Source organism: Ambystoma mexicanum, chromosome 4q (genome assembly GCF_040938575.1).
Source record: "Ambystoma mexicanum isolate Mex_15411 chromosome 4q, UKY_AmexF1_1, whole genome shotgun sequence".
In the NCBI taxonomy this organism is placed as follows: Eukaryota; Metazoa; Chordata; class Amphibia; order Caudata; family Ambystomatidae; genus Ambystoma; species Ambystoma mexicanum.
The window spans coordinates 494,340,367-494,365,827 of NC_090928.1; the positions used below are offsets into that span (position 1 = coordinate 494,340,367).

A 25,461-nucleotide genomic window follows, 5' to 3' on the forward strand; every position below is an offset into this window, starting at 1 on the left:
AGGGGGGTCAGGTTCTCCATCTAGAGGTCAGATCCCTCAACCTTCATGCTTGGCTTCTGAAAGGTTGAGGTATAAGGATTGGGTCCTCCCTTAAGACGTGATGGAGGTGTTGCTTTTGGCCAGACGGCCTGCAACAAAGTCCCTGTGCCGTTGAAGAAAGTTCTGTGACTGGTGCATGGTTAAGAATGTGGATCCTTTTTCATGTGACATTCCTGTGGTTCTGTCTTTTTTGCTTTCTTTAGCCCACAAGGGCCTGTAAGTGGGTACCATTAAATGTTACCTGGCGGCGCTGTCCATGTTTAAGCGCTTGTTTGAGGAGTGTTCTTATTTCACAATTCCTTATTTCTCAGTTTCTGAAAGGGCTCACTAATGTGTTTGCACCGTCACGTTTCTAGGTGCCCGGTTGGGATTTGAACCTTGTTCTAAAATTCGTAATGGGTGCTCCATTTGAGCGTTTACATTCTTGTCCTTTGAGATTGTTAACCCTTAGAACTGTATTTTTAGTTGCGGTCACTTCCACTCGCAGAGTGAGTGAGCTGCAGGCACTTTCTGTTAAGCCACCCTTCACGGTGTTTCAGAAGGACAGGGTTGTCCTTAGGGTTCGTCCTTCCTTTCTTCCGAAAGTGGTGTCGGAATTTCATATAAGCCAGAAGGTCATTCTTTCGGCATTTTATCCTCCTCCGCATCCTGGTAAGGAAGAGGAGAGGCTCCATAAGTTGGATCCTAGGAGAGCGTTAAGTTTCTATATTTCACGCATGTCCCGGGTCATAGTGGATGATCAGCTCTTTATAGGATACGCTGGAAGGGCGTTTGGGACAAGCTGTTACTAAGCAGACTTTGTCTAGATGTATTATCTCAGCAATTTCTGAATGTTACCGCTTGGCGGCTAAGGACCCTCTGGTAGGCTTACGGGCCCATTCTACTAGGGGTATGGCTGCCTCTACTGCCCTGCAGAGGGGTGTTCCTTTTCGTAACATCTGTGAAGCAGCCACATGGGCTTCGGTCCATACTTTTGTAAGACACTACTCCTTAGATTCTATCCATGGGCAGGATCTGGCCTTTGGCAAGGCGGTCCTCTATTCTGCAATTTGATTGGGCATTCTAAATTTCTATAATCTTTTCCCTCCTCCATACGTTGGTACTGCTTTGGGAGTCTGTCATAGATATGGAAAACGTCGGAGGACCCGATCCCCTCGAAGAACAAGTTACTTTCGTACCTGGTAACGTTCTTTTGATGGGATGGTCCGATGTATTCCATATCGCTCCCTACCTGCCTGCACCGCTACAGAATTTCTTATGTGATTGCAGCTTCCCTTTCCGCAAGGGTTTCTGTGGTCATACTGGCAGAAGATTGGTGCCACACGTTCTGGGAAAAAACTACAACTGAGGATACGGGCGTTGTGCGTTCTACTTATTACATCCGGTGATGTCGGCTTGACGGAGGTCCTTGAGGACAGCATATCAACGTCATCGAGGCAGGACGTAGACGCCGAAAATTTTCCGAAGCAGCACAGCTGTGGTGATTACCTGTCATAAATATGGAATACTTCGTCGGACCATCCCATCGAAAGAACGTTACCAGGTAAGAAAGTAACTTCTTCTCTTCTTTCAACTCCTGCATCTGCAATGGAAAAAGACACTGGCAAGTATAGGTACTCTGAGGCAAGGCTGCAAGCTTGCTTCTGCACAGGTAGATAAGGAACGGGGAGGAAACTGGCATTTATAGCTAATTTGCTGAGTTGCCCCAATTTCTATTGCTGGCTCTCTCCCCATAACTTCCACTGCCCATGACAAGGGCTTCTCCATCCTTGCTGACATGAGCAAGGGCTTGGCCTTCTCACACTGGCCTAACAATTAACCTTTTCATACGCAATGTTATTTGCTGCCAAATTGTTTGATGCTGCTGCCACACTTGTCTTTCTGTACATTTTTGTTTGTTACTCACAGCGTGGTTACCCAGTGCATTTTGAAGGCTGTTTGTTTATAGATCTGTTGTGGAGATGATCATCCTCCCCTCTGAAATTTTGTACGCCTTTCCACTCTGCATTATTCACTTGGGCAAGGCTAATAGAGCCTTTCTCATAAACTGTTTGCAACTTGCATTTTGCCAAAAGAGACCTTCTCTGATATTTTCATAAAACCATTCTTTCACCCAAACATTGCTTCAACAGTTGATCTGGCGCCATTTGTGTGAAGGTTAACTTTACCAAACATTACTCAAGTGAAACATCTATCCACTTCACTGCTGCATTGTAGAATGCAAGTCGCACCCTAGACTCATGTGGCAGAACCAGTGAAATATAAAAATGACTACTCTTGCTCATGGCAGTTTCAAGGATGGACAAATGATTTGACCTTTGCCGCCCTTTGGTCACTCTACTGCGTGCCTTTGTGTCACAGCTCTTGCCCAGTTCCATATGAACCTTCTGTATGAAAGTTGTTAGGAACAGCAGGGGCACCATATTGCGCTAGTTTGTGGGACCTATTTGTCCTCATTTGGCTTATATATAGCTTTAATTTATCTTTAGGGTGTCACTTGTGTTGCGAATGGATGGAACATCACAACTAACAGTGTGGATGTTTACTTACTGGACAAGTAACTGTTCTTATTTTGGGGTAGATGGTTGTTGGTGCAGTAGCTGTAGAGGGCATTTTTTTGTGTACCAGTGTAAGGTCATGGACATTCAAATAAATGTTCTGTCGTGTTGTTTAAGCCCTTCCTTGTATCCCTGCCTTTTAATGTGCATAGTTGGTGTGCAGTCCTTGCTAGTTTATTGAAATGCACCTTGTCTTCCACAGTTGCAAAAAAGGAAATATTACAGATCATGAACAAAACTATTGCAAAACCCAGAACAAATAGAAAAGAAAATGGACCAGTTGTAGGTAATGTATACTGAAGGAATTTTTTGAGCTCAAATATGGCTGTTTCCTAGAGCCCATAGTTATTTGTGGACATCCAACAAATGTATGCAGTATCTGCCTTTTGTTCCTCTTCAAAACATTTAATGTGCAGATTTTTCTAAGCCTGCATTCTCTCTCTCCACTGATGTCATTTAGTAAGTGTATCTTTGTGGATTTGCTGCTAAGGTGGCATCTATCAGACCACTGTCAGATGGTCTTAAAAATTCATAGTTTCCAAGAAATGTTTTGTTTCTCACAACTTAACCATTGCAGATTGTTCAGTTCTAAAATGAACAGCCTATTTAATGTTATTATGTACAGATTGGTCATTGTTATGCTTCAGAGCTGGGGCGGGATATTGATGCACTATGAGGCATCCCTCTCTTGTCCTCCCATGAGCTTCCCACCTCCATAGTCCAGGCTTCCCTATTCCCCATGTTTTGAACGAGAGATGGGCAATGCTATCTAATGCTAGCTATAAGTGGCTGCCTAAAGGCAACATTATCACAGCCTTATCTGTTTGGCTCCATGCATGGATTTTCTAAAGATGCCCTAGCCTAGCACAATCCAAGGTTGTCAATATAGCTTGATGGGACTTTATCCCATTATCGGATGCTCTGGCTCAATATCACCCTCTGTCACAACCTGTCCCTCCTTTCTCTGATCTTTCTACTCCTTCTGCTTAACCCTCTATCATTCGCCCCTCTCTGTTCTCTGCCTTCTATCACACCCTCCAGTCTTCTTACTCTCCCCTGTCTCTTTACCCTTCTGCCTCCAATGTCCATGCCCTCGCTTCGCCCCTCTCCTTACCACACACCCGTTCACCACACACCCCTCTCCTCACTTCTCTACACACCCTTCTCCTCACTTCTCTACACACCCTTCTCCTCACTTCTCTTTACTCTTCACTGCACACCCAATCCCCTGTTTATGCCTTTGTGCCCTAACCTTGCCACACATTCTCTGGCCATCTTTCAACTATGCCCCACTCTTTGCTTCACTCTGCCCTCACCACTGCTCCCACTACTGCCTTATACTCCCTCACCAAACATTCTCTCACTTTCGCGCTCTCTCACTTTAACTCTCGCTCTCACTGTCTCACTTTAATCCCCCCCCTACCCTTTCCCCTCTCTTTTGTATACCTTTGTACACACCCTCCTCTCACTGCACATAACTGGTACTGTGCTCCCTTACACAAATATCTCATCTGCACTCTGCCATCAACTCATCACTCAGCTCCTCCTGGTCCCTGTCCACCGCCACACCTTCTGTCGTCACCACTACAACATGCACTCTGCCTTTGATTCACTCCCCTTATATGCTGTAGTCTTCCTGATTCTAACTCCACCCTTCCATTGGTTCTAGCACTTATCTTACTCTGAGGGACAATCTCTGCCTGTCCTTGCCACAATGTTTGGGTTAAAAAAGTGAAAGGCTTCACAAATCTCTCTAACCCCCTTCTCTTTTTCCAGCATGGTTTTGATTGCAGTTTGATTGTTTCTCACCATGCTATGGATCTGGAGGTTTGTTTTTCTTTTTGCAAGGTGAAGATGGATTTTTAGACTCTGGCCTGGTGGACAGATTTTAGGAGGCCACCCAAGTTATAGTGAACAGGGAACTCTTAGAGCGTAGCCAAAACCTAATCAGGGTAGGCATGGAGAGCAGTCAAGGCTAATCTCAGGAGAGCGCGAGTTGGGACAAGGGCCCTCAATGTGTCCACACAATATAATGCATAATAATTCAATTTAGACCGATCAGTATAAGAATAGGTATTTATTATAGGCCTTCTACACACTGAAATATTAAACTAAGAGGTAATATAAACGCTCAATACTCTCATACAAATTCACCATAGGTTCATTAAATGCATTAAAAGTCGCTTATTCAGCAAGAAGAGAAGTAGGTTAAATGCAGTAATGATGGAACCAAGTCACAAGTTAATTCTCTAACTTAAGCAGTCCAAACCCTGAGTAGAATGGGGCATTGTGCCCAAAAGTCAAAGGAGCCACAATGTCTCTCCTCAGAATAGAGTATCTGTAGGTAATTATAATTTACTTGTGTTGGTGATGATTCAACAAGGTAAGCAAATGTTCTTTTGTATTTCAGAAGTTGTTTCTGTAAGGGTGCAGAAATAAGACACTGACACAGAGGGATCATTGTGGTTGACTCACTTTATTCAAAGTGCTAAATGAAAAGAAAAAACTATCTTACTTTAACTCTAAGAGGGGTTTCCCTGCTGCAACCAGAAATACTAGTGTCACCGTCAGGATGTTGTGAGAAACCAGGTGTCTCACCCACTAGTCCCTGAGGATCTGCCATCCAGGTGGCCAGGACACGGCCATTGCTTTTGGATCCAGTTCCTGGGGGGGGGACCAGTGCGGGAGATCACCTGGCTGAGGGGTCTTTGGGGAGTGGGACACCGGATGGTGAGGCGCAGTATCCCCTTCCCTGTAACACCTTTACCACATCCTACCAGGTACGATATTTAGGAACTGCCCCTGCCCCCTCTTACAACACAAACACTTTCTCACGGACAGCCTGCTATGAGGGAAAACGGACTAACACCCGAGCCGTATACCTGACTTGTCCCATTACAATGGTCAGGCAAGGTCAAGCAATTACCCATCATCACACACACCTGACTTCCATTAAGCTTCCCTACATGGATAAAAGGCGGAGCACGAGAGAATACTGAGCGAAGCAAAGCTGACGAGTAAACGGCAGTTCCGAGATGGCAGTTTAACGAGAGAAGAGAAATGGCAAAACAGAAGGGGATCGCAAGGAGGGAAATTCCCTTGACCTTTTTGACAAGGAACTGTTACTTTCATGAGTCAAGTGTAAGACCAGGAAACCAGGCTGAAGGATCCTGCATTATGTGTCGGAGATACACGGGCCCCCCCGCGTCAATCAAGGTGGGGCGAATCATCAGTTGCCATGGTACCATCATCGGCTCCAAGAACAAAGCAGCGTCAGTGAAATCAACACAGCCGGTGAGTTGGGGAGACCGATACGAGACCGGTCTGTGGTGAAGCAGCAACATTGTATGGTGAGCGCTGGAGCGAACATGGTTACAATGTGTGTGATAAAAGACGCAAGTAAAGTTGAACTACTGATAAGCGATTGAACTTTCCAAGCAAGATACAATGCCTTTGACAGAGTGGTCCGGCATCCCGTGGGTGCTCAATCGAAGGTCTCTGTAATGTATTCAGCTGAGAAGTGACAAACGTGAAAGTGAGAAAGAAGTTATATCGAGAAGAGAGCAATTAATTGTCAATCGAAGTGGACCTGTGACGGGTTGAGCAAAATCCTGCTTTTTTGAATAAAGAAAGTTTGGCAGAGTAGATAAAGTTGGGCTGAGCCCGGCAGAGGGAGATGAATTGAAATCTTTGTGTTAAACTGGGTCTGAACCTGGCAGAGGGGGGGACCCGGGGTGAATAGAAAATCACCCAAGAATGTGTACATGTGAAATCCTAATAAGAAAGAAACTTTGATGTTTTGTCGTGTTGCATCAGGCCCTCTGAAATAAAAGACTTTGCATGGCAAAGAGACTTTGGCACAGAAGGCCATGATGTTGAAGTTCTGAACTGCATGCTAGAGAAGCCAGAGACTGTGCTAAGTTCGAGTGTGCCGCCTTGTCCCGTGCTGAAAACGGGGGGAAGGGGAGCTAACTGGTCAGATATCGCCTTCCCCTGCGAGCCTCTCGGTTCGAACAGCGTGTCTAGTGGAGACTGCCATTCCAGCATATTTGCGCCCATCTCTGTGTCCCTGCTGCTTTTCTCGGTGAGCACCAGTCCCTCTTGCGTTTCCTCTCCAGAGCATCTGACACTCTGGCAAGTCTGTCGTTAGTTTTTGTCGGTATCCAGTAGGCTTGTGACAGGAATACTAGACCGCTCAGACAGGTTCATGTGAGTGATTCCTGCGGATCCGCGCCTCTTCCTAGTCAGTTTCTTGTCAGTTTCTTGAATCAGATCTTCATGATGGTCATCCCTATTCTACCTCGTCAGTCCTTTCTACTTTTAGGATACTATCGAAGTAAATCGAATAGGAGGGTAGGGGTGAAGACAGTTGGGGGTGCAGAAGAAGTGGAGGTCTTGGGTGGATACCATGTTCTTCCACAATAGTCGCCAATGGTCGCATAGGGCGTTCCCCTCCCATTAGATCCACCCGCTGAGTACCACCCCCAGGGGGACTATCATTTAGCGCCTCACCTCCTTGGCCTCATGGGAAGGGGCTCCCACTACGGAAGCAGTGATGACATCCTCGGATTTGTCACATTACACAGGTTCGACGACAAAAAGGCAGTGGAATGGTATGTCAGGAGTCAAAGGGACTTGTTCCCAATGTTATTGTATGGAGGACAGGGACTGGGACGGATTCACTGCGTTTACTTACCCGCCCCAGGCTCAGATTTTCCCAGATGACTTTGTGGATCATCTTGGTGTCTCTGGAGGTTGGATTCCTCGCTGTTGGTTGTGGTGAGAGGTGCACAGGTGTTGCAGGTGCAAGAATTTTTCTGGTCAGGTACAGTTGCAAGGTGCAACCCTTGGCGATGAAGAAATACAAGAAATACTGATGCAGGCACTTCACAGGATGGGGCAAAGCGAGTTGCAGCAACAGTCTCTGTACATAGGCCACGACAGGCTTCCTTCAAGTCAGGGTCACAAAAGCTTCTCTTGTACTGGATCCTTTGAGGTTGGGACACTGAAATTCAGAGGGAAGGCAACTTATGGCACAAGCTTGTCACTACCAAAGTTGCATGTGCAACCGCGGAACCGCAGTGATTCTGTTGAGGTAGTCCATGAGAGATAGGGGTGGTCCAGGGACATTTCTGTAGCACCGCTCTGGGTCTTCTGAGATCAGGTAGTTCAGCAGGGCTTCACCAGGCCAGATGCAGGAAATGCCAGGTAGCTTCAGGAGTCTTATTCGGACCGTCAATCTGCTGTTCTAGGAGGGATTCTGTTTTCTTTTCTTAAACAAATCAGGAAAAAAAATCACATGACAATATTCCATCATGAGCAAGACAGTAAATCAAATTTCCCAATAATATCAAGCAAAGAATCGTAGGTGTAACATCACTTTTTATAGCGGTAGAGAAACTGCCCATCGGCACCATTGCATATTCAGTTGGCATCAGCCAATTTATTCCAGATCTTCTCGAACTTATCAGGGCAGCCCCTAGCCCAGTACACCTGTTGCTCCATATCCAGCACCCATTTGGACACTTTAGGGGCCGCCTTCACCCTCTGTTGGATTGCAATATTCCTTTTGTCAATTATAAAGGGGTTTGAGATAAACAGCTTGTTGTATCTTGAATAGGCTGTGTCCCCTGACCCTTCCAAATTCCAAGCAGTAGTAGTTTTGGTTCCATCTGGACTGGTTGCGACACCACATCCGATACGTTCCTTGCAATCTTCTGCCAGAAGTTTTGAATTTTCAGACCTAACCATTTAGTGTGATAGAACTACCCCAATGCGATACAACAGCATAAGCAATTAGAATCATCCACCTGAATGCCTGATAGCCTGAAGAGTTTCTGCAGGTTATTAGAGCCCTAACAATGAATAAAGCGTCAGGCCCAGGTGGCTTCTCAACCACTTTTTTGGTCTAGCATCTGGTCAATCCCTTTTTTACGAGGGGGGCGGTTACACCATCTGTGGGGGAATCCACGCTATTTGAACTATTAAGATCATGGAAGGACCCATCTATGTGCACCTCCTACTGACCCATTGCGCTGCTTAACTATGACGCTCAAATCTATTAAAAAATATTAGCAAACGGGCTGATCTCGGTTCTGCCAGCCTTAAATTATATTGATCAGATGGGCTTCATTCTGAGCCAGCAAACCCCATGACAATATCCAAAGGGCCATCGACATAATAGATTGGGCCCAGAAACAAACTTCTCCCTGGTTGTGTTATTGGTCGATGCAGAGAAAGCTTTTGACCGGGTGGACTGGTCATAACCGGGAGGGTGCTAAAAAGCTTTGAGTTTGGCCTAGTCTTCCTGAAATATGCCTGAGCAAACTACATATACCCCACTACTAGGATCAAAATGAATGGTCACTTTCAGACCCAATTCCTTTAACCTGATCCACACGCCAGGGTTGCTCCTTGTCCCCTTAGTTTTTCTCTATTAATGGAACCAATAGTGTTACAAGTAAGATCCAACAACCAGATAGAAGGTATGAGGATAGGTCCTGTCCATCATAAACTAGCCCTCTACGCAGATGATCTGCTGTTTTTCATTCACAACTCTGCCACATCTCTCCCACACATAGTTTCCGCTCTGGAATAATTTTGCCTGGTTTTGGGCTTTAAAATAAATTACTCTTAATTTTACATTTTAAATATTGTTGGGAAGGAGGGGGGGGGGTCTTCCCACACCCCTAGGCGATACAGAGCAAGAACTAGACGCTAATATAACACATCTCGGGAGCAGTGGAGTACACAAAGATGGGGTGCGCGATCACCTTAGCAGTATAACTTATATGGCACATGTGGGTGTAAACGCCATCTCAACAAGCGGCAGCTGTTTTAGTGGTTAGGCCCAAGCGCGGCTGACTTTGTGTAGTAGTGTCTGGCCTCTTGCATGAGCATGAACACCACCCCCACCCTGTGGCAATGTCTGAGAGATCCACAACCACCTCCATTGTTCAGAAAGTTACAGGCCTTCGCGCCTGGGAAGAATGCACTCTGCAAGGTCATGAGAAGGGAGCAGAGCGCCTCTTGGCAGTACCATCCCACAGAACAGATAACAAGGTCCTCCTGCCCCCAACGATCCCACAGGAGAAATACAGCTTTGCCATGCTTTCATCCCATGACCCTCACATGCCACAGCACCCTGAAAACCCAGACCACCGTCTATAATCCCTTTGAACCGCTCAATCGATCACTAAGATCAGAAGGCAAGGCTACTGTGCCTTCAGGATTGGGGTCACTTAATTTGTGCTGTGAGGTGCAGGGTGGCATCAGAATTATAGCCTAAAACTAAGGTGGAGTACCTTGGGGGTTGCTGATCTGTCTGGGAGCAAGTGAAGTGTGTGTGAGTTAGTGTGACCTTAGCTCTCCCCTGAGCCCATCCCTATATCTGCCAGGTGCATTGTTACAATCAGAAGAATAACCTTGTGTGTCAGAGTAGCTAATTCGTTGTTGGGTCAGCTCATTGCAGATGGCGAGCCCAGCATCACCCACGTGAACAAGGATGAACAGATGAAGATGGACCAATGTCCTGGCATCCCATATGGAGCAGTCCCTACAGCTATAGACCTCTGCCAATCCGTATTATAGAACTGTACTATATAGGACAACGTCATTAGTGACATTGTTTGTGTTTATAATGTACCGCACATGCCAACGAACCTTAGGACATTGCGTGGCAGCAGAGTTCTTTGCTGATGCATTCCTATTTTGTAGATATAAAGGCTTGTTATCCTTGCACGAGTGTCTTGAGCCCTGTTCACTAGCAGTTTTCTGGTGTGAGCGTGCAGGGGTGTGCCTTCATTATAATGGTGCCAGAAAGGGTAGTTGAGTCTCTAAGGTTGCAATTTGACTTTCAATGGACCCCATATTCTAGTTCTAGAAGATATCTAGGGATTCACCTTATTATGCCCCACTCACATCTGTTTTGCAGTAATATCCCCCCGCCCCTTATGTAAACAGTGCAAGGAAGATTTAGTGAGATCGTCACAGCAAGAGATTTTATGGTTGGGGGAAAATCACAGCAGTTAAAATGTCTCTTTTGCCTAAGCTTCTGCATGTCATGCAAGCCCTTCCACTTATCTACCCTAAGAAGGTTATTTAGGACCTGCAGGCACAGGTTTCACAATTTATTTTGGTCAAGAAAGCCCTCAGGTTTCCCGTCATACCATGTTGGCTACTGGGCTTAATGGCGAGCTGGGGGTGCCTGATCTGGAAAGCTATTACTATGTCGCTCAGCTCTTTTCCTTGAATCTAGTACCTCAGCGGCTCAAAAGCATTGGGTGAGGATCGAGCAAGAAGGGCTAGGGGCACCATTACACAAATGGTGTTGTATTGTTTATTATTTATATTGCGCACCCCGCCCTGAGGTATCTGGGCACATTACAAGAATATGCATGTTCATGGTTACAGAGTAGATAGTACATACAGTAAAAATATAGAGCAAATATAAACAAAATACAATGATTACATACAAGTATGCTGCTTACACAAAACCAAAATTACATACATGTGTGAGGTAAGAGCACAATGACACACTTGAGCCAATAGGGTATATACCTACTGTGGCATAGTGCTACAGCAAACAGGCTACGAAGGGGAAGTATATACAAGTGGGTACAGGAAGGAGGTAATGTCTAGGCTGGTGTATTTTTGGTGATCAGCCATAGTTTGTCTTTTCTGAATTTGTTGAACCGTTGTTCAGTACATAGTGTCGCGGGGAGGGAGTTCCACAGTTGGGCGGCCAGCACTGGGAAGCTGCTGCCTCCCACTCTTTTAGCTTTGTAGCTAGGCACCCTTAGGAGGCCAGAGTTTCTTTAGCTGGTAGTCGTGGAAGGGTTGCGTTTGACACATTTTTCAGCCAGGTATTGAGGGGCAGCGTTGTTAAGGCATTTATAGGTGAGAGAGGATGTTTTGAAATGGATCCTTTTTGGATAGAGAGCCAGTTAAGTCTAATTGCAGAAATGTGTTGCCGTCTGAGGATGCTCAATGCTGTTCTGAGGGCATTGTTCTGCAGGATTTGGAGTTTGTTGGCAATAGATTTGTTGGCTTCTAGATAAAAGGCGTTACAATAGTCGATTTTGGATAGAGCTAGCACTCGGGTTAGGGTCATACAGCTATCCGAGGATAGGAAGGGTTTGCATGAGTGGATCCGTTTGCAGATGTAGGCAGTGGATGAGGCTGTAGCACTAACCTGTCTACGCAGACTGCGGAAGGAATCCAGGTAGAAACCCAGCGTTTTAACTTGGCCACCTTTGTCATTGCCGTCTATGTTGGAAGAGCGGTATAAGTTGCTAAATTTCTTCGTGTTGGCAGGGGAGGCTAACGAGAGTAACTCAGTCTTCTCATCATTCAGGCAGATTCCATGAGTGGCCATCCAAGCCTGAATGATGAGGTACATTTTGTTGACACGGGTTAGGTCTGTCATAGTCTCCTAACAAAGGCAGTAGGATCTGGGTGTCATCTGCATAGTTGGTGTAGGTGACACCCAGACCGTCGTACAGAGGTTTGGTGAACACATTATACAAGGTCAGTGAAACACATGAACCTTGCGGAACACCGCAGGTGATGGGATGGGGTCCGCTGCAGCAGAAGCAGAGAATACTCTCATAGTGCGGTAGTTAAGGAATGATTGGATCCAGGCTGTTGCTTCTGTTGAAAAGTGAGCCGCAGTAGATAAGTGTCTACATAGTACCTTATGATCAACCAGATCGAAGGCTGCTGACGGATCCAACGGGAGCAAGAGAGCAGATTTACCTTTGTCCTTCAAGTCATCGATTTGGATCTTTAGGTCGATCAGGGCAGTTTCTGTCCCATGTTGGGGTCTGAATCCCGATTGTCAAAGTCTGAGTAGCTTGTGGTTCTCAAGGTAGGTTTGGATTTGGTTATAGGCTGCCTTGTCGATGATTTTAAGAAGACAAAAGTATTGTGGTGATAGGTCGGAAGTTGGTGGGGATGCTAGTCAAGTGTCGTTTTTTTTAGTAAAGGGAGTACCCATGAGTTCAAGTTCGCAGGGACTATGCCTGTGCATAATGAAGCATTGATGAGGGTTGTTATAAAAGGGGCCAGTGCTGTGGCGGAGTCTTTGATGACCGAGGCTGGACAAGAGTCTCCTTGGCAGTTTGAGGGTTTCAGCGAGGCAATGATGTTCATTACTTCTAGGGTGGATACTGGGGAAAATTTGAATCGTTGAAGGTACGGCAGGATTGGGGTAGGTTTGATCAAGGTCTTCAGAGGCATCAATTACTGTTTTTTGGCTGCTATTTTCTTTTGAAGCAGAGCGATTTTGTTAGTTAAGGCTTCTTGAATTTTGGTGCATCAAATCTTATCTTTTTTTTTTTTAACAACAATTTTATTGCATTTTCAACAAACAAAACCAATACAAACCAAATAGGCAGTGCAGATCTCAATAGTACAATTTCTTTTGTTCATTACACAATTTGATCACTGCTCCCCTTGTCCCACCTCCCTTACGAGTCTATTAATCCTATTTGCTCTATATCCGCACCGAGTGGTGAGGTTTGATTTTCAGTGGTTTCCGTTGGATCTGATATCATTCCAAACAGTTCCGCTACCAGCAATTTCCATGCCATCAGGGTTCCTACCTTTTCTTCTCCCCCTATGTTACTTGCCTCCTGCCACACCATAGTCTCCGCCTCCGCCCACTTCTGCAACTCCTTCCACCACCTCTCCACCCGTGACGAGCCTTCTACCCCATGGCTATCCTCCTTTTTGCAAGCACATATGCTAAATCCTTCAGTTTGTTGACATGCTTCAGTTTCTGCGATCTAGGGAACCCCCCAATAAGCAGGCCCAGACCGAGCTTATAACAATAGTGACCCCTTTTTCTTGTAGTTTCCCCGCTACTTCGCTCCAGAAGCGCTCAATCACCGGGTAGGACCAAAACATATGTACCCTATCTACCTGCTCTTCATCGCATTTGGGGCATGCTTGTCTACCAGCATTTTCAAACCTTGATATCTTCAAAGGTGTCATATACGCCCTGTGCGTTATGTATAATTGTATTTGTTTCAACCTGGCGTTTCATGACACCTTTTTATGATACCACAGGGCACGTTCCCACATCCCATCCTCTATCTGGGCTTCCACCTCGTTTTCCCAGTCTAATCTTAGTTGCGTTGGTTCTTTCCCAACTTTGGACATTATCATTTCGTACAGTCTAGAAATCTCATGCCCTCCATCTGTTATATCATATATTGTTTCTACAGTGCCATCTGGCTCTTCATCGAGTACCGTTTCAGGCCAAGTTTTTTTGATTTCTCGCACCAGTCTGTGGTATGCAATATACTGACCCGCGTGTAGTCCTACTTCTTCCCCATCTCTTCAAAACTTATGATGGTCCCCTCCCGCCAAATATCTCCCATGGTTACCAGCCCCACCGATTCCCAGTGGTTCCTGATTATCATTCGTAGCTGCCCATCTCCTCCAGCTAGCACAACCAGCGGTATCTGTGGGGAGCATGGGGTTGGGTTCTCCATCATCCGGCATGCACGGCGCCAGACCCTCCACCCAAGCATCATCATCTCAGGGCGCGCTTTCATTTCTGCCTTGGGCAACCAAATCACTTCTTTTAAATAATATGGGGCACAATCTGTTCTAAACCTGGATTCAGGGGTCACTTCATCCGAGAGCCATTTGGTGATGTATTGCAGCTGGCACGCTACATAGTAGACCTCGTAATTGGGGAGCCTTATCCCCCCCTTTTTCGTAAATGTTCTGCATCTTCCATAGCGCCACCCTATTTCTGGTGCCCTGCCATAGGAAATCCCTGCACATGCCGTTCAGTCTGGTGAAAAACTTCCTAGGTATGAGGTATGGGATATTTCCAAAATAATGCAGAAGCCTGTGTAAGACCACCATCTTGAGCATTGCACTACGCCCCATCATCGCTAGTGGCAGCTTCACCCAAAATGTCATGCTCTTATCGATTTTGGCTATAGCTACCTCAGTGTTATTCCTATGTTCTTTTTCAACCGTATGGTACACATCTATCCCCACCAAATCTTATCTTTGATGCAGTTATCGGTCGAGGGGATAGGCGATTCTAGCTCTCTTAAGATGGTGAATAGTTCTCTGGAGCTTGATCTATCATTTTCAATCCTCTCGTTTAACTGATAAGATTTCAACCAAATACAAAGAGGAAATTCTAAGCAAGATGTCTTTGTTGACTTGGGAGGGGTTATTTCTCCAGGAAGTTTCACATTTTCTTTTTAATTTCTTAAGGTTTTCAGTTCTGGTGTGAATCACAAGTTAAGGTGTGCTTTAGGTTTGCTTTTGCGCATTTTTAAGGGGGCAATTTTGTCTAGTGCTTTAGGCAAGGTCGCGTTGTAGAGGTCCACCAAGTCTGACGGGTCGGAGGAAGAGGGGGGGTGCTCGAGTAAGGGTTGGAGAAGAGGAAGGAGTTTGTCTACAGTAATGGTCTTTTTGTTTCTGGTTGGTATGGCTGGGGCAATGAGGTAATCGGTATTGGGAGGGATGCAATTTTGAAGTTTAAACGTCAAGAGATTGGTCTGTCCAAGGTAGAGGCTTGATGGAGGTGATGGTAGCAATGCAGTCTGTCTGCTATCCAGTCAAGGATTCAGCCTTTATTGTGAGTGGGGAGGACGACTCTTTGAATGAGACTGAATTCCACTAGTGTGCTGGTGCTGGAAGTGGCTTGGGTGTCAGATGAGTCATTGAAACCTAAATTGAGGTCACCTAGCATGAGGATTTGAGAGTTGTGTTTTGTGTTGGTGGACAGGAGTGCATTAATTTCTTCCTCAAAGGAGCCCAGCGGTCCGGGAGGTCTGTAAATTGGATGCGATGTTATGGTACTGGAGTCTGTGAGAGGGAGTTTTGCAGTCACTAGTAGGGATGAAAATGAGCGGTACTAGTAGCAACTAGAGTATTGATTTCTTGGATCTGCATATATATGTTAATGATGGGAAGATTGAAACTACATTTCGCAAAGCCTACAGAAGTCAACTCCATTTAGCATGCTAAGAGTTGTCACCACAAATCCACAGTGGATAATATTCCTGTATGCAAATTCCAGAGCACCTAGGAACTGTAGTGAAGAGACTTAATTTATGACAGAATGTGCTATCTTGAATGAAATATTCAAATCAAGGGGTTATTCTAAGGATATGATTCAAGCGTCACGATCAAAAATTGAGAACATGAGCAGACAGATTATGATTCACCAACCGTGGGGGGGAATTAAAAACTAAGAGAGGTTTAGCCATTATTACCCAGTACTCGGCAGACAGCTCTCTATTGTATAAATTGGTGCGCAAGAATTGGCATTTACTGTTAATGTATCTGGATATTAGGGAATTTATCCCAGATAAACTGCAATTTACTTTTACCCGGGCACCTACTAGTAAGAACAAATTGTGTCCTTTTCTGGACACAATTCTGAACCAACCGGGACAAAGCATTGTGCTAACCCGGGGTTTCAAATATTTTAACACTCATGCTGTGCACTTGGCAGGTCTTAAGACGACTGACACAAAGGAGGTCCTGGGGCCCTCTAACCTTCTCACACACATTTCGCTCACTCCCCTCCACGCCATCTGGCTCCAAGGTCTCCACCCTTGTTTTGAACTATAATGTATCCCTCCCAGCAGCGCACAATAAAAATCACACGATTGTCGCTTTAACGGTATGCCCTGTCCGTCCTTGTTGAACATTTCAGGACTTGTTAATTTGGGGTTGGTGGTCAAAGGGCACCTGATGCCATGGAATTCGGGGATCTTAAGGTTTAGTCGGTTATATGGTCTCTAACTTGTGGTCACCCGGGAATGGGCCGGGTCATGCTTTGGCTAGTGTGAGATAACATGCACACCAGGCGCTGGTCTCTGATCACAGCTTTGTAGGGCACATTCCTCTTGGGTAAAAACAAATCTTTGCAACACTGTTAGAACAATGAATAGATGATGTTGTGGTTGTGGGGTGTGAGCTGTCCTCATGGGAGCTCGGGCATGGCTGGGGATTTCTGTGGCCTCGAATTCAGGCTTAGTGCATGCAATGCCTTTTACTGCACAGGCCTTCCCCTCTACCTATGATTACTAATATCTACGCAAAACAGTAATGCTGCTCGCGCCTTGGCCTATATTATGTAGTTAGACTATATTTGGTTATATTAAAATGGGGTGCTGTTAGACGGGAAGGCGTCCCTCTCACTATCCCTCCTCCCCGCGGGCCCATCATAGTGCCTCGAATGCATCTCGCCTCACTTTAAAGTGCCTAGGTGGGTGGGACGGGGCTATCCCCTTCCCAACAATGCATATGTACTAATGCATTGGTTTCTCTGTAATTTTCTACTATTATGAATATGTAATAATGTATGTGTCTAATAGAGCACAAGAACCATATTGATGATTAGCATTGTTAAAGGTTTGACATATCTAAACATACATGCATTGCAAATAATGTGTTTGATTATGGATAATGTGTTTATAAGACAGTGTGATTAAAAAAAATAAGACAAAGTTAGTGTATCTAATTGCAAGGGGTCTTTGCATACAAGACCTGGTATAGGTCAACTGATTGTATCCTAACATGTACTACAAATAATTACTGAGATGGGCTGTGGTAGCACTGTTGACAGGCAAGCAGCTAGAGGGCAATGATGATAATTCGTAAACAGTTTATTTCATTAGGTATATGCAAGTTATTTCTTCTTAGGCTTAAGATCCAAAGTACCTTAAGGATTAATTCTACCCACCAATCCATTTTCTAGAGTATTTCTTTGCTCCGTAATGTGCAGCGCTGGTTATTTTCCATATTAGTGGACACCAGGATCTTTGATGATGAACTCACATAAAAATCCTTTTATTAATTTTCTTTTAACAATTTTTAGATTTATTGATGTTGGCTGAAATGTAATTGTTAGTAACCATCATAGGTCTGTGTTTACACTGGACGCAGCAATAACTATATACGGGATCTGAGTATTTGTCGGCATGTAACAGCATTGCAATATGGCGGATCTGGTCTCATGAGATTGGATACGGGCCTTGGTTTCCCATTAACGCTCAAATAGGGTAATCTCAATTCTGCGGGTTGTGCAAACGCCAGTCTGTTCCGGGCGACTACCGAATAGGACGCCTTCTTGCATTAGTATGGGTAAGCATTATGTGTGCTGCACGATACAGGGGCTCCCTCGCTAACTGCACAATGCCGAACCACATTATGCATTCCCTTCCTTTTTTACTGTTATGTTAGTGACAACTATTGATTTAGGTTACTGTTTTTTGCAGTGATACGACTACAATTTTCGTGTTACATCAACCCCATATCATGGGTTTGGTTTCATGTGATTACAACGAAAACAGGAATAACTAAAACATTTTTTCACAACCCTAAAATAACAAAAAATACTGATTGCTTTTTAAAATAATTTGGGCCCCCCAAATCCCCTGTTTCGAATGGATTGTGTCCTCCAAGTATTCCACATCTTTGACATGTAATGTCCACAGCTGTGCTGGTTTGGAAATGTTTTCAGCAGAGGACGTCCTGCGTCGATGGCCTCCATCCAGGGTGGCATCATCAGATGTTATAAGTAGCACGCACGGCGCCCGTAACCTCAGTTCCATTTTTTCTGCAAACATCTTTGCTTCGAGAACTCTGCGCACCTCGTGTTATCTACTTCGATAATGTCCTCTTCTATCCCGCCGAACCTGCAGTCTGGCTTCAAAAAATGCCGGGACTGTAAGTCCAAGATGTCCATCACGGACCCGCACCGTATCTGCTTGTGGTGTCTGGGCTAGAGCCACTACACAGACAACTGCTCGAAGTGCCAGTCGTTGACTGACTTCGGCAGCGTAAGGGGAAATTGCAGGTAGGTCGGGGATCCAAACCCAATAAATCCAAAAAGACTACTGGTCTATCCACTGACGACTCGAGGGGTGACTCTCCCTGTCGGAGGGAGTCCAGGGGATCTAGGTCCCGGAGTGGTTCCCGCGACTCGTCCTCGTCGAGTCACTCCCGGAAGCGGCATCACTGTTCGCCTTCCCTGTCGTCATCGGATGATGGCTCCGTGAGGAAAGTGGCTTGTCCCACTAAATCCTCTACTCTGGAGGAATGGGAGGCATTCACGGAGAAAATGCTGGAGATTTTTCAATCTCAGGGCACTGTTCCGTCCGCGCCTTCGGTTGAAGCTGGCAGGGAACGGTCTCGGTCGATGCTAGCGTGCCCTCGGGCCCGGGCAGTTGGTGCAATAAACATCAGGAACTGTTGAGGTACTGTTCGGACAAGGCTCCGGTAGATTGCCAGAGACGTGCCAGATCCAGGTTGCGGTCTTCATCGCAGATGAAACCGTCAAAGTCTGGGACGGTGTTGAGGAAGGTGTCGACACCTTCGGTGCCATGTCCATCCAGTGCAGCTGTCGGGGCTTTGCCCTCGGAGCCTTCATCGCCCTTGTTGACGCTGAAGCGGATGATGCCATCGGAGCCTAAAGGCCAAAATTTACCGTTGGAGGCCCCTGTGACTCTGGATCCTCCGAGACAGGCTCTGTCTAAGACTGTGAGGCCTATTCTTGAATCCAGATGGGAGGATGAGGAGAGGTCTGATGTGGAGTTGGAGCCTTTTGATATTGCTGGTGAAACTCCTGAAGCGCCTGACATTGTCTTTTCTGAGGACAGTCAGATGGAGGATCTGCATCAGTCTTTCCATGATGCCAGTGGCCTTGACACATCTCCTGAAAAGGAGTTTGGTAGGCCAGAGCCTGGGGCTCATGCTGAATCCTCCTATAGGAGGTTAATGTTGATAGTTACGAGTACCTAGGGTGGTCCGGCCCTCCAGTTGAATTCGATCAGGATGACCTGACTGACATTTTAGATCAGGGTCCGTCCACTGACCCAGTGTTGCCTATTCACATGGTGTTACAGAAAAGGGTGGCTGCTACTTGGAACACCCCAGAGTCTCTTCCAGCGGTCAACAAGTCATTGACTAAGAGATACTGCCCATCCAATAGCGAGCCCAGCTACCTGTCCACACACCTCACTGCTGAGAGTTTGGTGGTTCAGGTGGCCACGGCCGCCTCGAGGCAGGCAGCGTACCCTACCATCCCTCCTGATGGGGACGACAAGCGCTTCGATGGATGGGCATGCAAGGTATTTTCTGCTAGGAGTATGGCACTGAAATTGGCCAACTTCGCCTGTGCCTTAGCAAACTTTTCGCACTCTGTGGAATTGTCTCTCTGGCGGCTGAGCATTTTCCCCCAGGGGAAGAAAGGGATGGGTTTCTTGCTATTGTGCAGGATGGCAAGGATGCCATGTGTGAATCCCTTCCGTCTGGGTTGGACACGGCTGATGGTCTCAGCCGGTCCATGGCTGCGAGCACCGTGATACGCAGATTTTGCGTGGTTGCGGAAGTCGGGGTTTGCACCGCATGTGCAGGCTCGCCTTCTCAACATGCCCTTTGACGGTTCTCATTTGTTTGGCAGCAAGGCTGACGAGAGCCTTGAGAGGTTGCAGACCTCCAAAGCAGCTGCTAAATCTTTGGGTGCAACTGTGCGTCAACCTCCGCCTTTTTGTCCTAGGGGACAGCGGTGGAGGGGTGGTTCCTTTCATTACTACTCTTCTTTTGGTAGAGCGAGAGGAGCGGCCAGTCAAAGGGGCCACGTAAGGTTTCTCGTGGTGGATGGGGAAGAGGTGCCAAAGCCGCTCAAGCAGCTGCCTCTTTTCCTTCAGGTGCTGCCGCAGCCGCTCCAAATCAGCTATGAGGCCAGGTCTCATTGTTCGCCGGTTGGGGGCAGACTGTCTCAGCATCTCGAAGAGTGGCGAGCCATTACTTCAGATGCGTGGCGTCTGGAAACAAGGAAATCTTGACCCTGCTGGAGAAAGGACCTATAGAACTAGTGCCTGTGGCGTGAGGAACAAGGGCTGGTATTCCCCATATTTTCTGATTCCCAAGAAAGACGGAGGACCAAGACCCATCTTGGACTTGATTTGCTTGAACAATTTCCTCAGGAAGGACAAGTTCAAGATGGTCACTCTTTCTCAGGACTTTCAGGCCCTTCGACTTCCGGATTGGTTGGTGTCACTGGACCTACAGGATGCTTATTTTAATGTGCTGATCCATCCAAAGCACAGAAAATACCTGAGGTTTGCGATTGGCAACTTGCACTTTCAGTTTCGGGTCCTGCCATTCGAGTTGACCTCCGCCCAAGGGTCTTCAAGCTCATGGTGGTGGTGGTGGCAGCAGCGTATCTCAGGAGAGGGGGGGGTTCCCGTCTACCCCTACCTGGACAACTGGCTGATCCGGGCGCGTTCTCCCGAATAAGCCTTTGATCATCTCAGCCTCATCTGCCACTCCCTTCACAGGCTGGGCTTCTCCCTCAATTTCAAGAAGTCGCATATGACACCTTCCCAACAGCTCCAGTACATCGGGGCTGTATTGGATATATCCTTGGAAGTGCTTGCCACCCAATGTTAGGGCTCATCACATTGCCCAGATGGTCAGCAAATTTCAACAGGCCCAGAGTCTCCCAGCTTTTGAATTCTTAAGGTTGCTCGGCCTCATGGCATCCTGCATTTTTCTGGTGCCAGAGGCCAGGCTGAGGATGAGATCCCTTCAATGAGCTTTCAGGACGCAGTCGTCACAATTCTCAGGCAAAATGTCAGATCTCCTTCAGATTCCGCTCACGGTCTCACAGGATCTTCTGTGGTGGGGCTGCAAAGGGAATCTGATGAAGGGAGAGCCTTTTTGGCAACCATGGCCGGTGGTGACGGTAGTGACGGATACTTCCCTCCCAGGATGGGGAGCTCACATCAATGAGCTGACCACCAGCGGTCGTTGGTCTCCGTCAGAGTCCAAACGCCACATAAATCTTTTGAAGCTGAGGGCCATCAGGCTAGCCCTGAAGGGTTTTCTGCCATTTGTGCAAGGGAAGAGTGTCCTGATCATGACGGACAACACAGTGGCCATGCATTACCTCAACAAAAAGTGAGGTGTAGGGTCACTCCCACTGTGCAGAGAGGCGATGCAGCTCTGGTTCTGGGCGATACAGCAAGGAATCTCACCCTCGGCAGTTCATCTGGCCGGAGAGAAGAATGCGGCGGCCGACGCTCTGAGCAAGCATAGCGCGGTCGCCCGCGGGTGGGCGTTAGCTCAGGAAGTCCTTCAGGAGATCTTCGCCCTTTGGGGAACTCCTCAAGTGGATATGTTCGCGACTGGTGCCAACCGAAGTGCGAGACATATTGCTCGAGGGAATTTCCTCCGAGATGAGCTTTAGGGGACGTGTTTGTCGTAGATTGGTCATTCCCACTTCTGTACATGTTTCCTCCGGTCCCAGTCTTTGCTCGGGTTCTAAGGAGGTTGCCGAGGTTCGGGTCCACATGATCCTAATTGCTCCAGATTGAGCCAGGAGAGCGTGGGACCCAGACCTTCTAGAAATGTCCATCTGTCCGCCACGCTGGCTTCCCCCAGAGATGATCGCTCTCTCTCTCGCGCGCCAGGGCCTGGGGGGGTTGTAGTTCTCCATCTAGAGGTCAAGACTCTCAACCTTCACGCATGGTTTCTGAAAGGTTGAGATATAAGGATTGGGACCTCCCGGATGACGTGATGGAGGTGTTGCTTTCAGCCAGGCGTCAGGCAACCAAATCCCGGTACCGTTGTGTAGGTTTTGCGACTGGTGCAGAGGACACAATGTCGATCCTTTTCAGTGTTCCATTCCGATGGTTCTTTCTTTCTTGCTTTCTTTGGCCCACAAGGGTCTTCAACTGGGTACCATTAAAGGTTACCTGACATCGCTATCTAGTTTCATGTGCTCGTCTGAAGTGTTCTTATTTTAAGATTCCTTTGATTACCCAGTTTGTAAAAGGGCTCACAAATGTGTTCCCGTCGTCCCCTTTTCAGGTGCCGGTTTGGGATCTGAATTTAGTCTTGAAATTCTTGATGGGTGCTTCGTTTGAACCTTTGTGTTCTTGTCCTTTGAGACTGTTGACCTTCAAGACGGTTTTCTTGATTGCAGTTACATCTGTAGTACATCAATCCTGAGTTGCAGGAACTTTCATCTAAGCCACCCTTTACTGTTTTCCACAAGGATAGGATTGTACTGAGGGTTACGACCACCCTTCCTACCTAAGGTAGTGTTTGGGTTTCATTTGAGCAGAAGGTGGTACTTCCTTCTTTCTATCCTCCTCATCCTGGTAAGGAATAGGAGAGACTCCATAGGTTGGACCCTAGGTGAGCTTTGAGCTTTTATATTTCTAGGATGTCCAGGGTCAGAGTGGACGAGCAGCTTTTTGCAGGGTGCACTGGATACCGATTGGGCCAGGCTGTTACCAAACAGACCTTGTCCAGGTAGATTATCCTCACCATTGCTGAATGTTACAGATTGGCTGGCAAGGACCCTCCTGAGGGTTTACAAGCTCACTCCACCAGGGGCATTGCTACATCCACAGCCCTGCAACGGGGAGTTCCTGTTAAGAACATAGGTGAGGCTGCAACATGGTTTTCCATCCACACCTTTGTCAAGCATTACTCCCTGAATACTTCCCATGGTCGAGATATGGCCTTTGGTAAAGCATTGCTTTTTTCTGCCATCTGATTGGGTATATCGAAGTTCTTCTCCCTCCTCCCATCACCGATACTGCTGTGGGAGCCTGTCAAAGATGTGGAATACGTTGGACTACACAATGCATTCGAAGAACAAGTTACTTACCAACTGGTAACGTTATTTTGACTGCATGTTCCTCCAATGTATTCCTCATTGCCCTCCTAGCCTGCCCCTCTGAAGAATTTCCTATGCTATTGCAGCTTGCGTTCCCACAAGGCTATGTGCAGTCAAGCAGGCATTGTTGAGGTTTTGTCACACGTTGTGGAGGGAAAAAACATGAACTGAGGCTACAGGTGCCATTCGTGCTACTCATAACATCTGATATCACCCTCGACGGAGGCCTCCGAGGGACATCGACCCGACGCCATCGACGCAGGGCGCCCTCTGCTGAGAAATGTCCAAAGCAGCACAGCTGTGGACATTACATGTCAAAGATGTGAAATACGTTGGAAGAACATCCAGTCGAAAGAACGTTACCAGTTGGTAAGTAACTTGTTCTTCCCTAGGTCCATAACCCCACCCCCCCTCCTGACTCTTTTTATTCCCTTAGCCCACCCCCCATATATATATTTTAATAAAGAAATCAGTATTTTTCGTTATTTTAGGGTAGTTTAAAACGTTTTTCCGTTATTCCTAATTCGATATTATCACTGTATACCCGTGGGTTTCTTCCTTATTGTCGTAGGTAGGGACTAGTTATAGTATTGGGCAATTTTTGTGGTGTTATCTGGACAAACGGCAAAATGTACACAAACACACACAGATATTAAGTTCAACCTTGTTAAATGGTCAGCCAATTGGCAGTTAATTTGGATTTAAAGCATCTGATTCTGCTCATGATTTGTGCTTTATTTCCGCGTAAGTACACAGATGTTTCTCTCTCAGTATGGACTTTTGGTTCGCAAGGCTTCTGCGACACAGAGCCCATTAGCAGCTAATTGATCGTTAAGCAGCTTTATCGGGCAGCAGAATTGACATTATCAATTTGCACATTTGGTAGAAATGTTTCTTTATTGGATGCATGCAATGGCAGGTGAACTAAATTGATTGTGGGCTATTTGCCCTATATTCTAACTTGGGGACTCTCTTGCATGTTTGCTTGTCTCAGGTGATCCACAGCAGTGTAACTGCATGATGTGATATATGGCATTTATAACGCCCCTATACTCAAGTGTTTCAAGGCGCGATGAGGCAAGGGGGGGGGGGAGAGACAGAGGGAAGACGGAGACAACGATCTTACTGGGCCAGGTGTCATTGAGATCGAGGAAGGGAAGAGGGAGGGGGCAGTGCAGTACGTGGGATCAGCAGTAAAAAAATAAAAACAAATAAAAACAAAAGTAAAAAGTGCTGCCGCAGGTGGCAGGTGCAAGGGTAAGTGCAGACAACAAGTGTCAAGTGCTGGTAGGGGACTGTAGGGATACAGAAACAGCCTCCAAGTGCAGGGCTTGCCAGGGGGCAGTGCAGGTGTGCAACTGGTGGGGGAGGAGACCTGGGCCTAAGATCAGAGGGTAACCAGGTGACCAGTGAAGATTCAGTTTCAGCCACAATTTCAACAGGGGAGAGGAGGAGGAGGAGGAGGAGGAGAGAAAGCAGAAGCAAAGAGGAAGGTCTTGAGGTGCTTCCGGAACCAGAGGTGGTTCTCCTCAAGTTTCAGGGAGGCTGTTCCAGAGGGAGGCCCCAGCCGAAGAAAAAGATCTACCACCAACTCGTTGCTTGGAGAAGCGAGTGACCCTGAGGGAGTTGGAGGCGGATGAGCGAAGAACTCGAGAAGGAAGATGTTAAGAAGAGAGTTGGACAATGCAGAGGGTTTTGTGGACAATGCAAAGGGTTTTGAACTTAATCCTCGCAGCCCCTGGGAGCCAGTGCAGAGATTTCAGTCCTGCAGAGATACGATCCCTGGGCTTGAGGCCAAGAACAAGTCTTGCAGTCCTGTTTTTGATGAATTGCAGAGGGCCGAGAGTAGAAGCAGGCAGATTTAGACGGAGGCTGTTGCAGTAGTTCAGCCTAGAGAGAACCAGAGCTCTAGAGACGGTGAGCTTCTGGGAGAAGGAGAGGAAAGGAAGAATACATCTGAGGAGTTGCTGCTGGGTTGTGACTTCTTAGAGACGTCCGAGATGTGAGGAGAGAAGGAGTTTTGATTTGATTTGACTTATTTGTATCGCGCACACAACAAACTGAATTGTATCCTGGCACAGTTGTAATCAAAAACTGGCAACAAGATCAGCAGTAAAAATAGGTTTGAATTGCTGATGAAAAGCATAAAAGCTAACAAATTAACTGCATCTTCTTGAACAGGAA

General features: G+C 46.7%; 1 protein-coding gene across 1 annotated transcript in view; it reads left to right on the forward strand.

Annotated features, from left to right (window-relative positions):
- Positions 1-25,461, forward strand: part of PNPT1 (polyribonucleotide nucleotidyltransferase 1) — a 1,336,943-nt gene that overhangs the window by 1,059,322 nt on the left and 252,160 nt on the right. Inside the window, exon 22 of the mRNA XM_069608057.1 lies at positions 2,800-2,883. Within this exon, the coding sequence (XP_069464158.1) occupies positions 2,800-2,883 (84 nt within the window). The remainder of the gene's footprint in view (positions 1-2,799; positions 2,884-25,461) is intronic.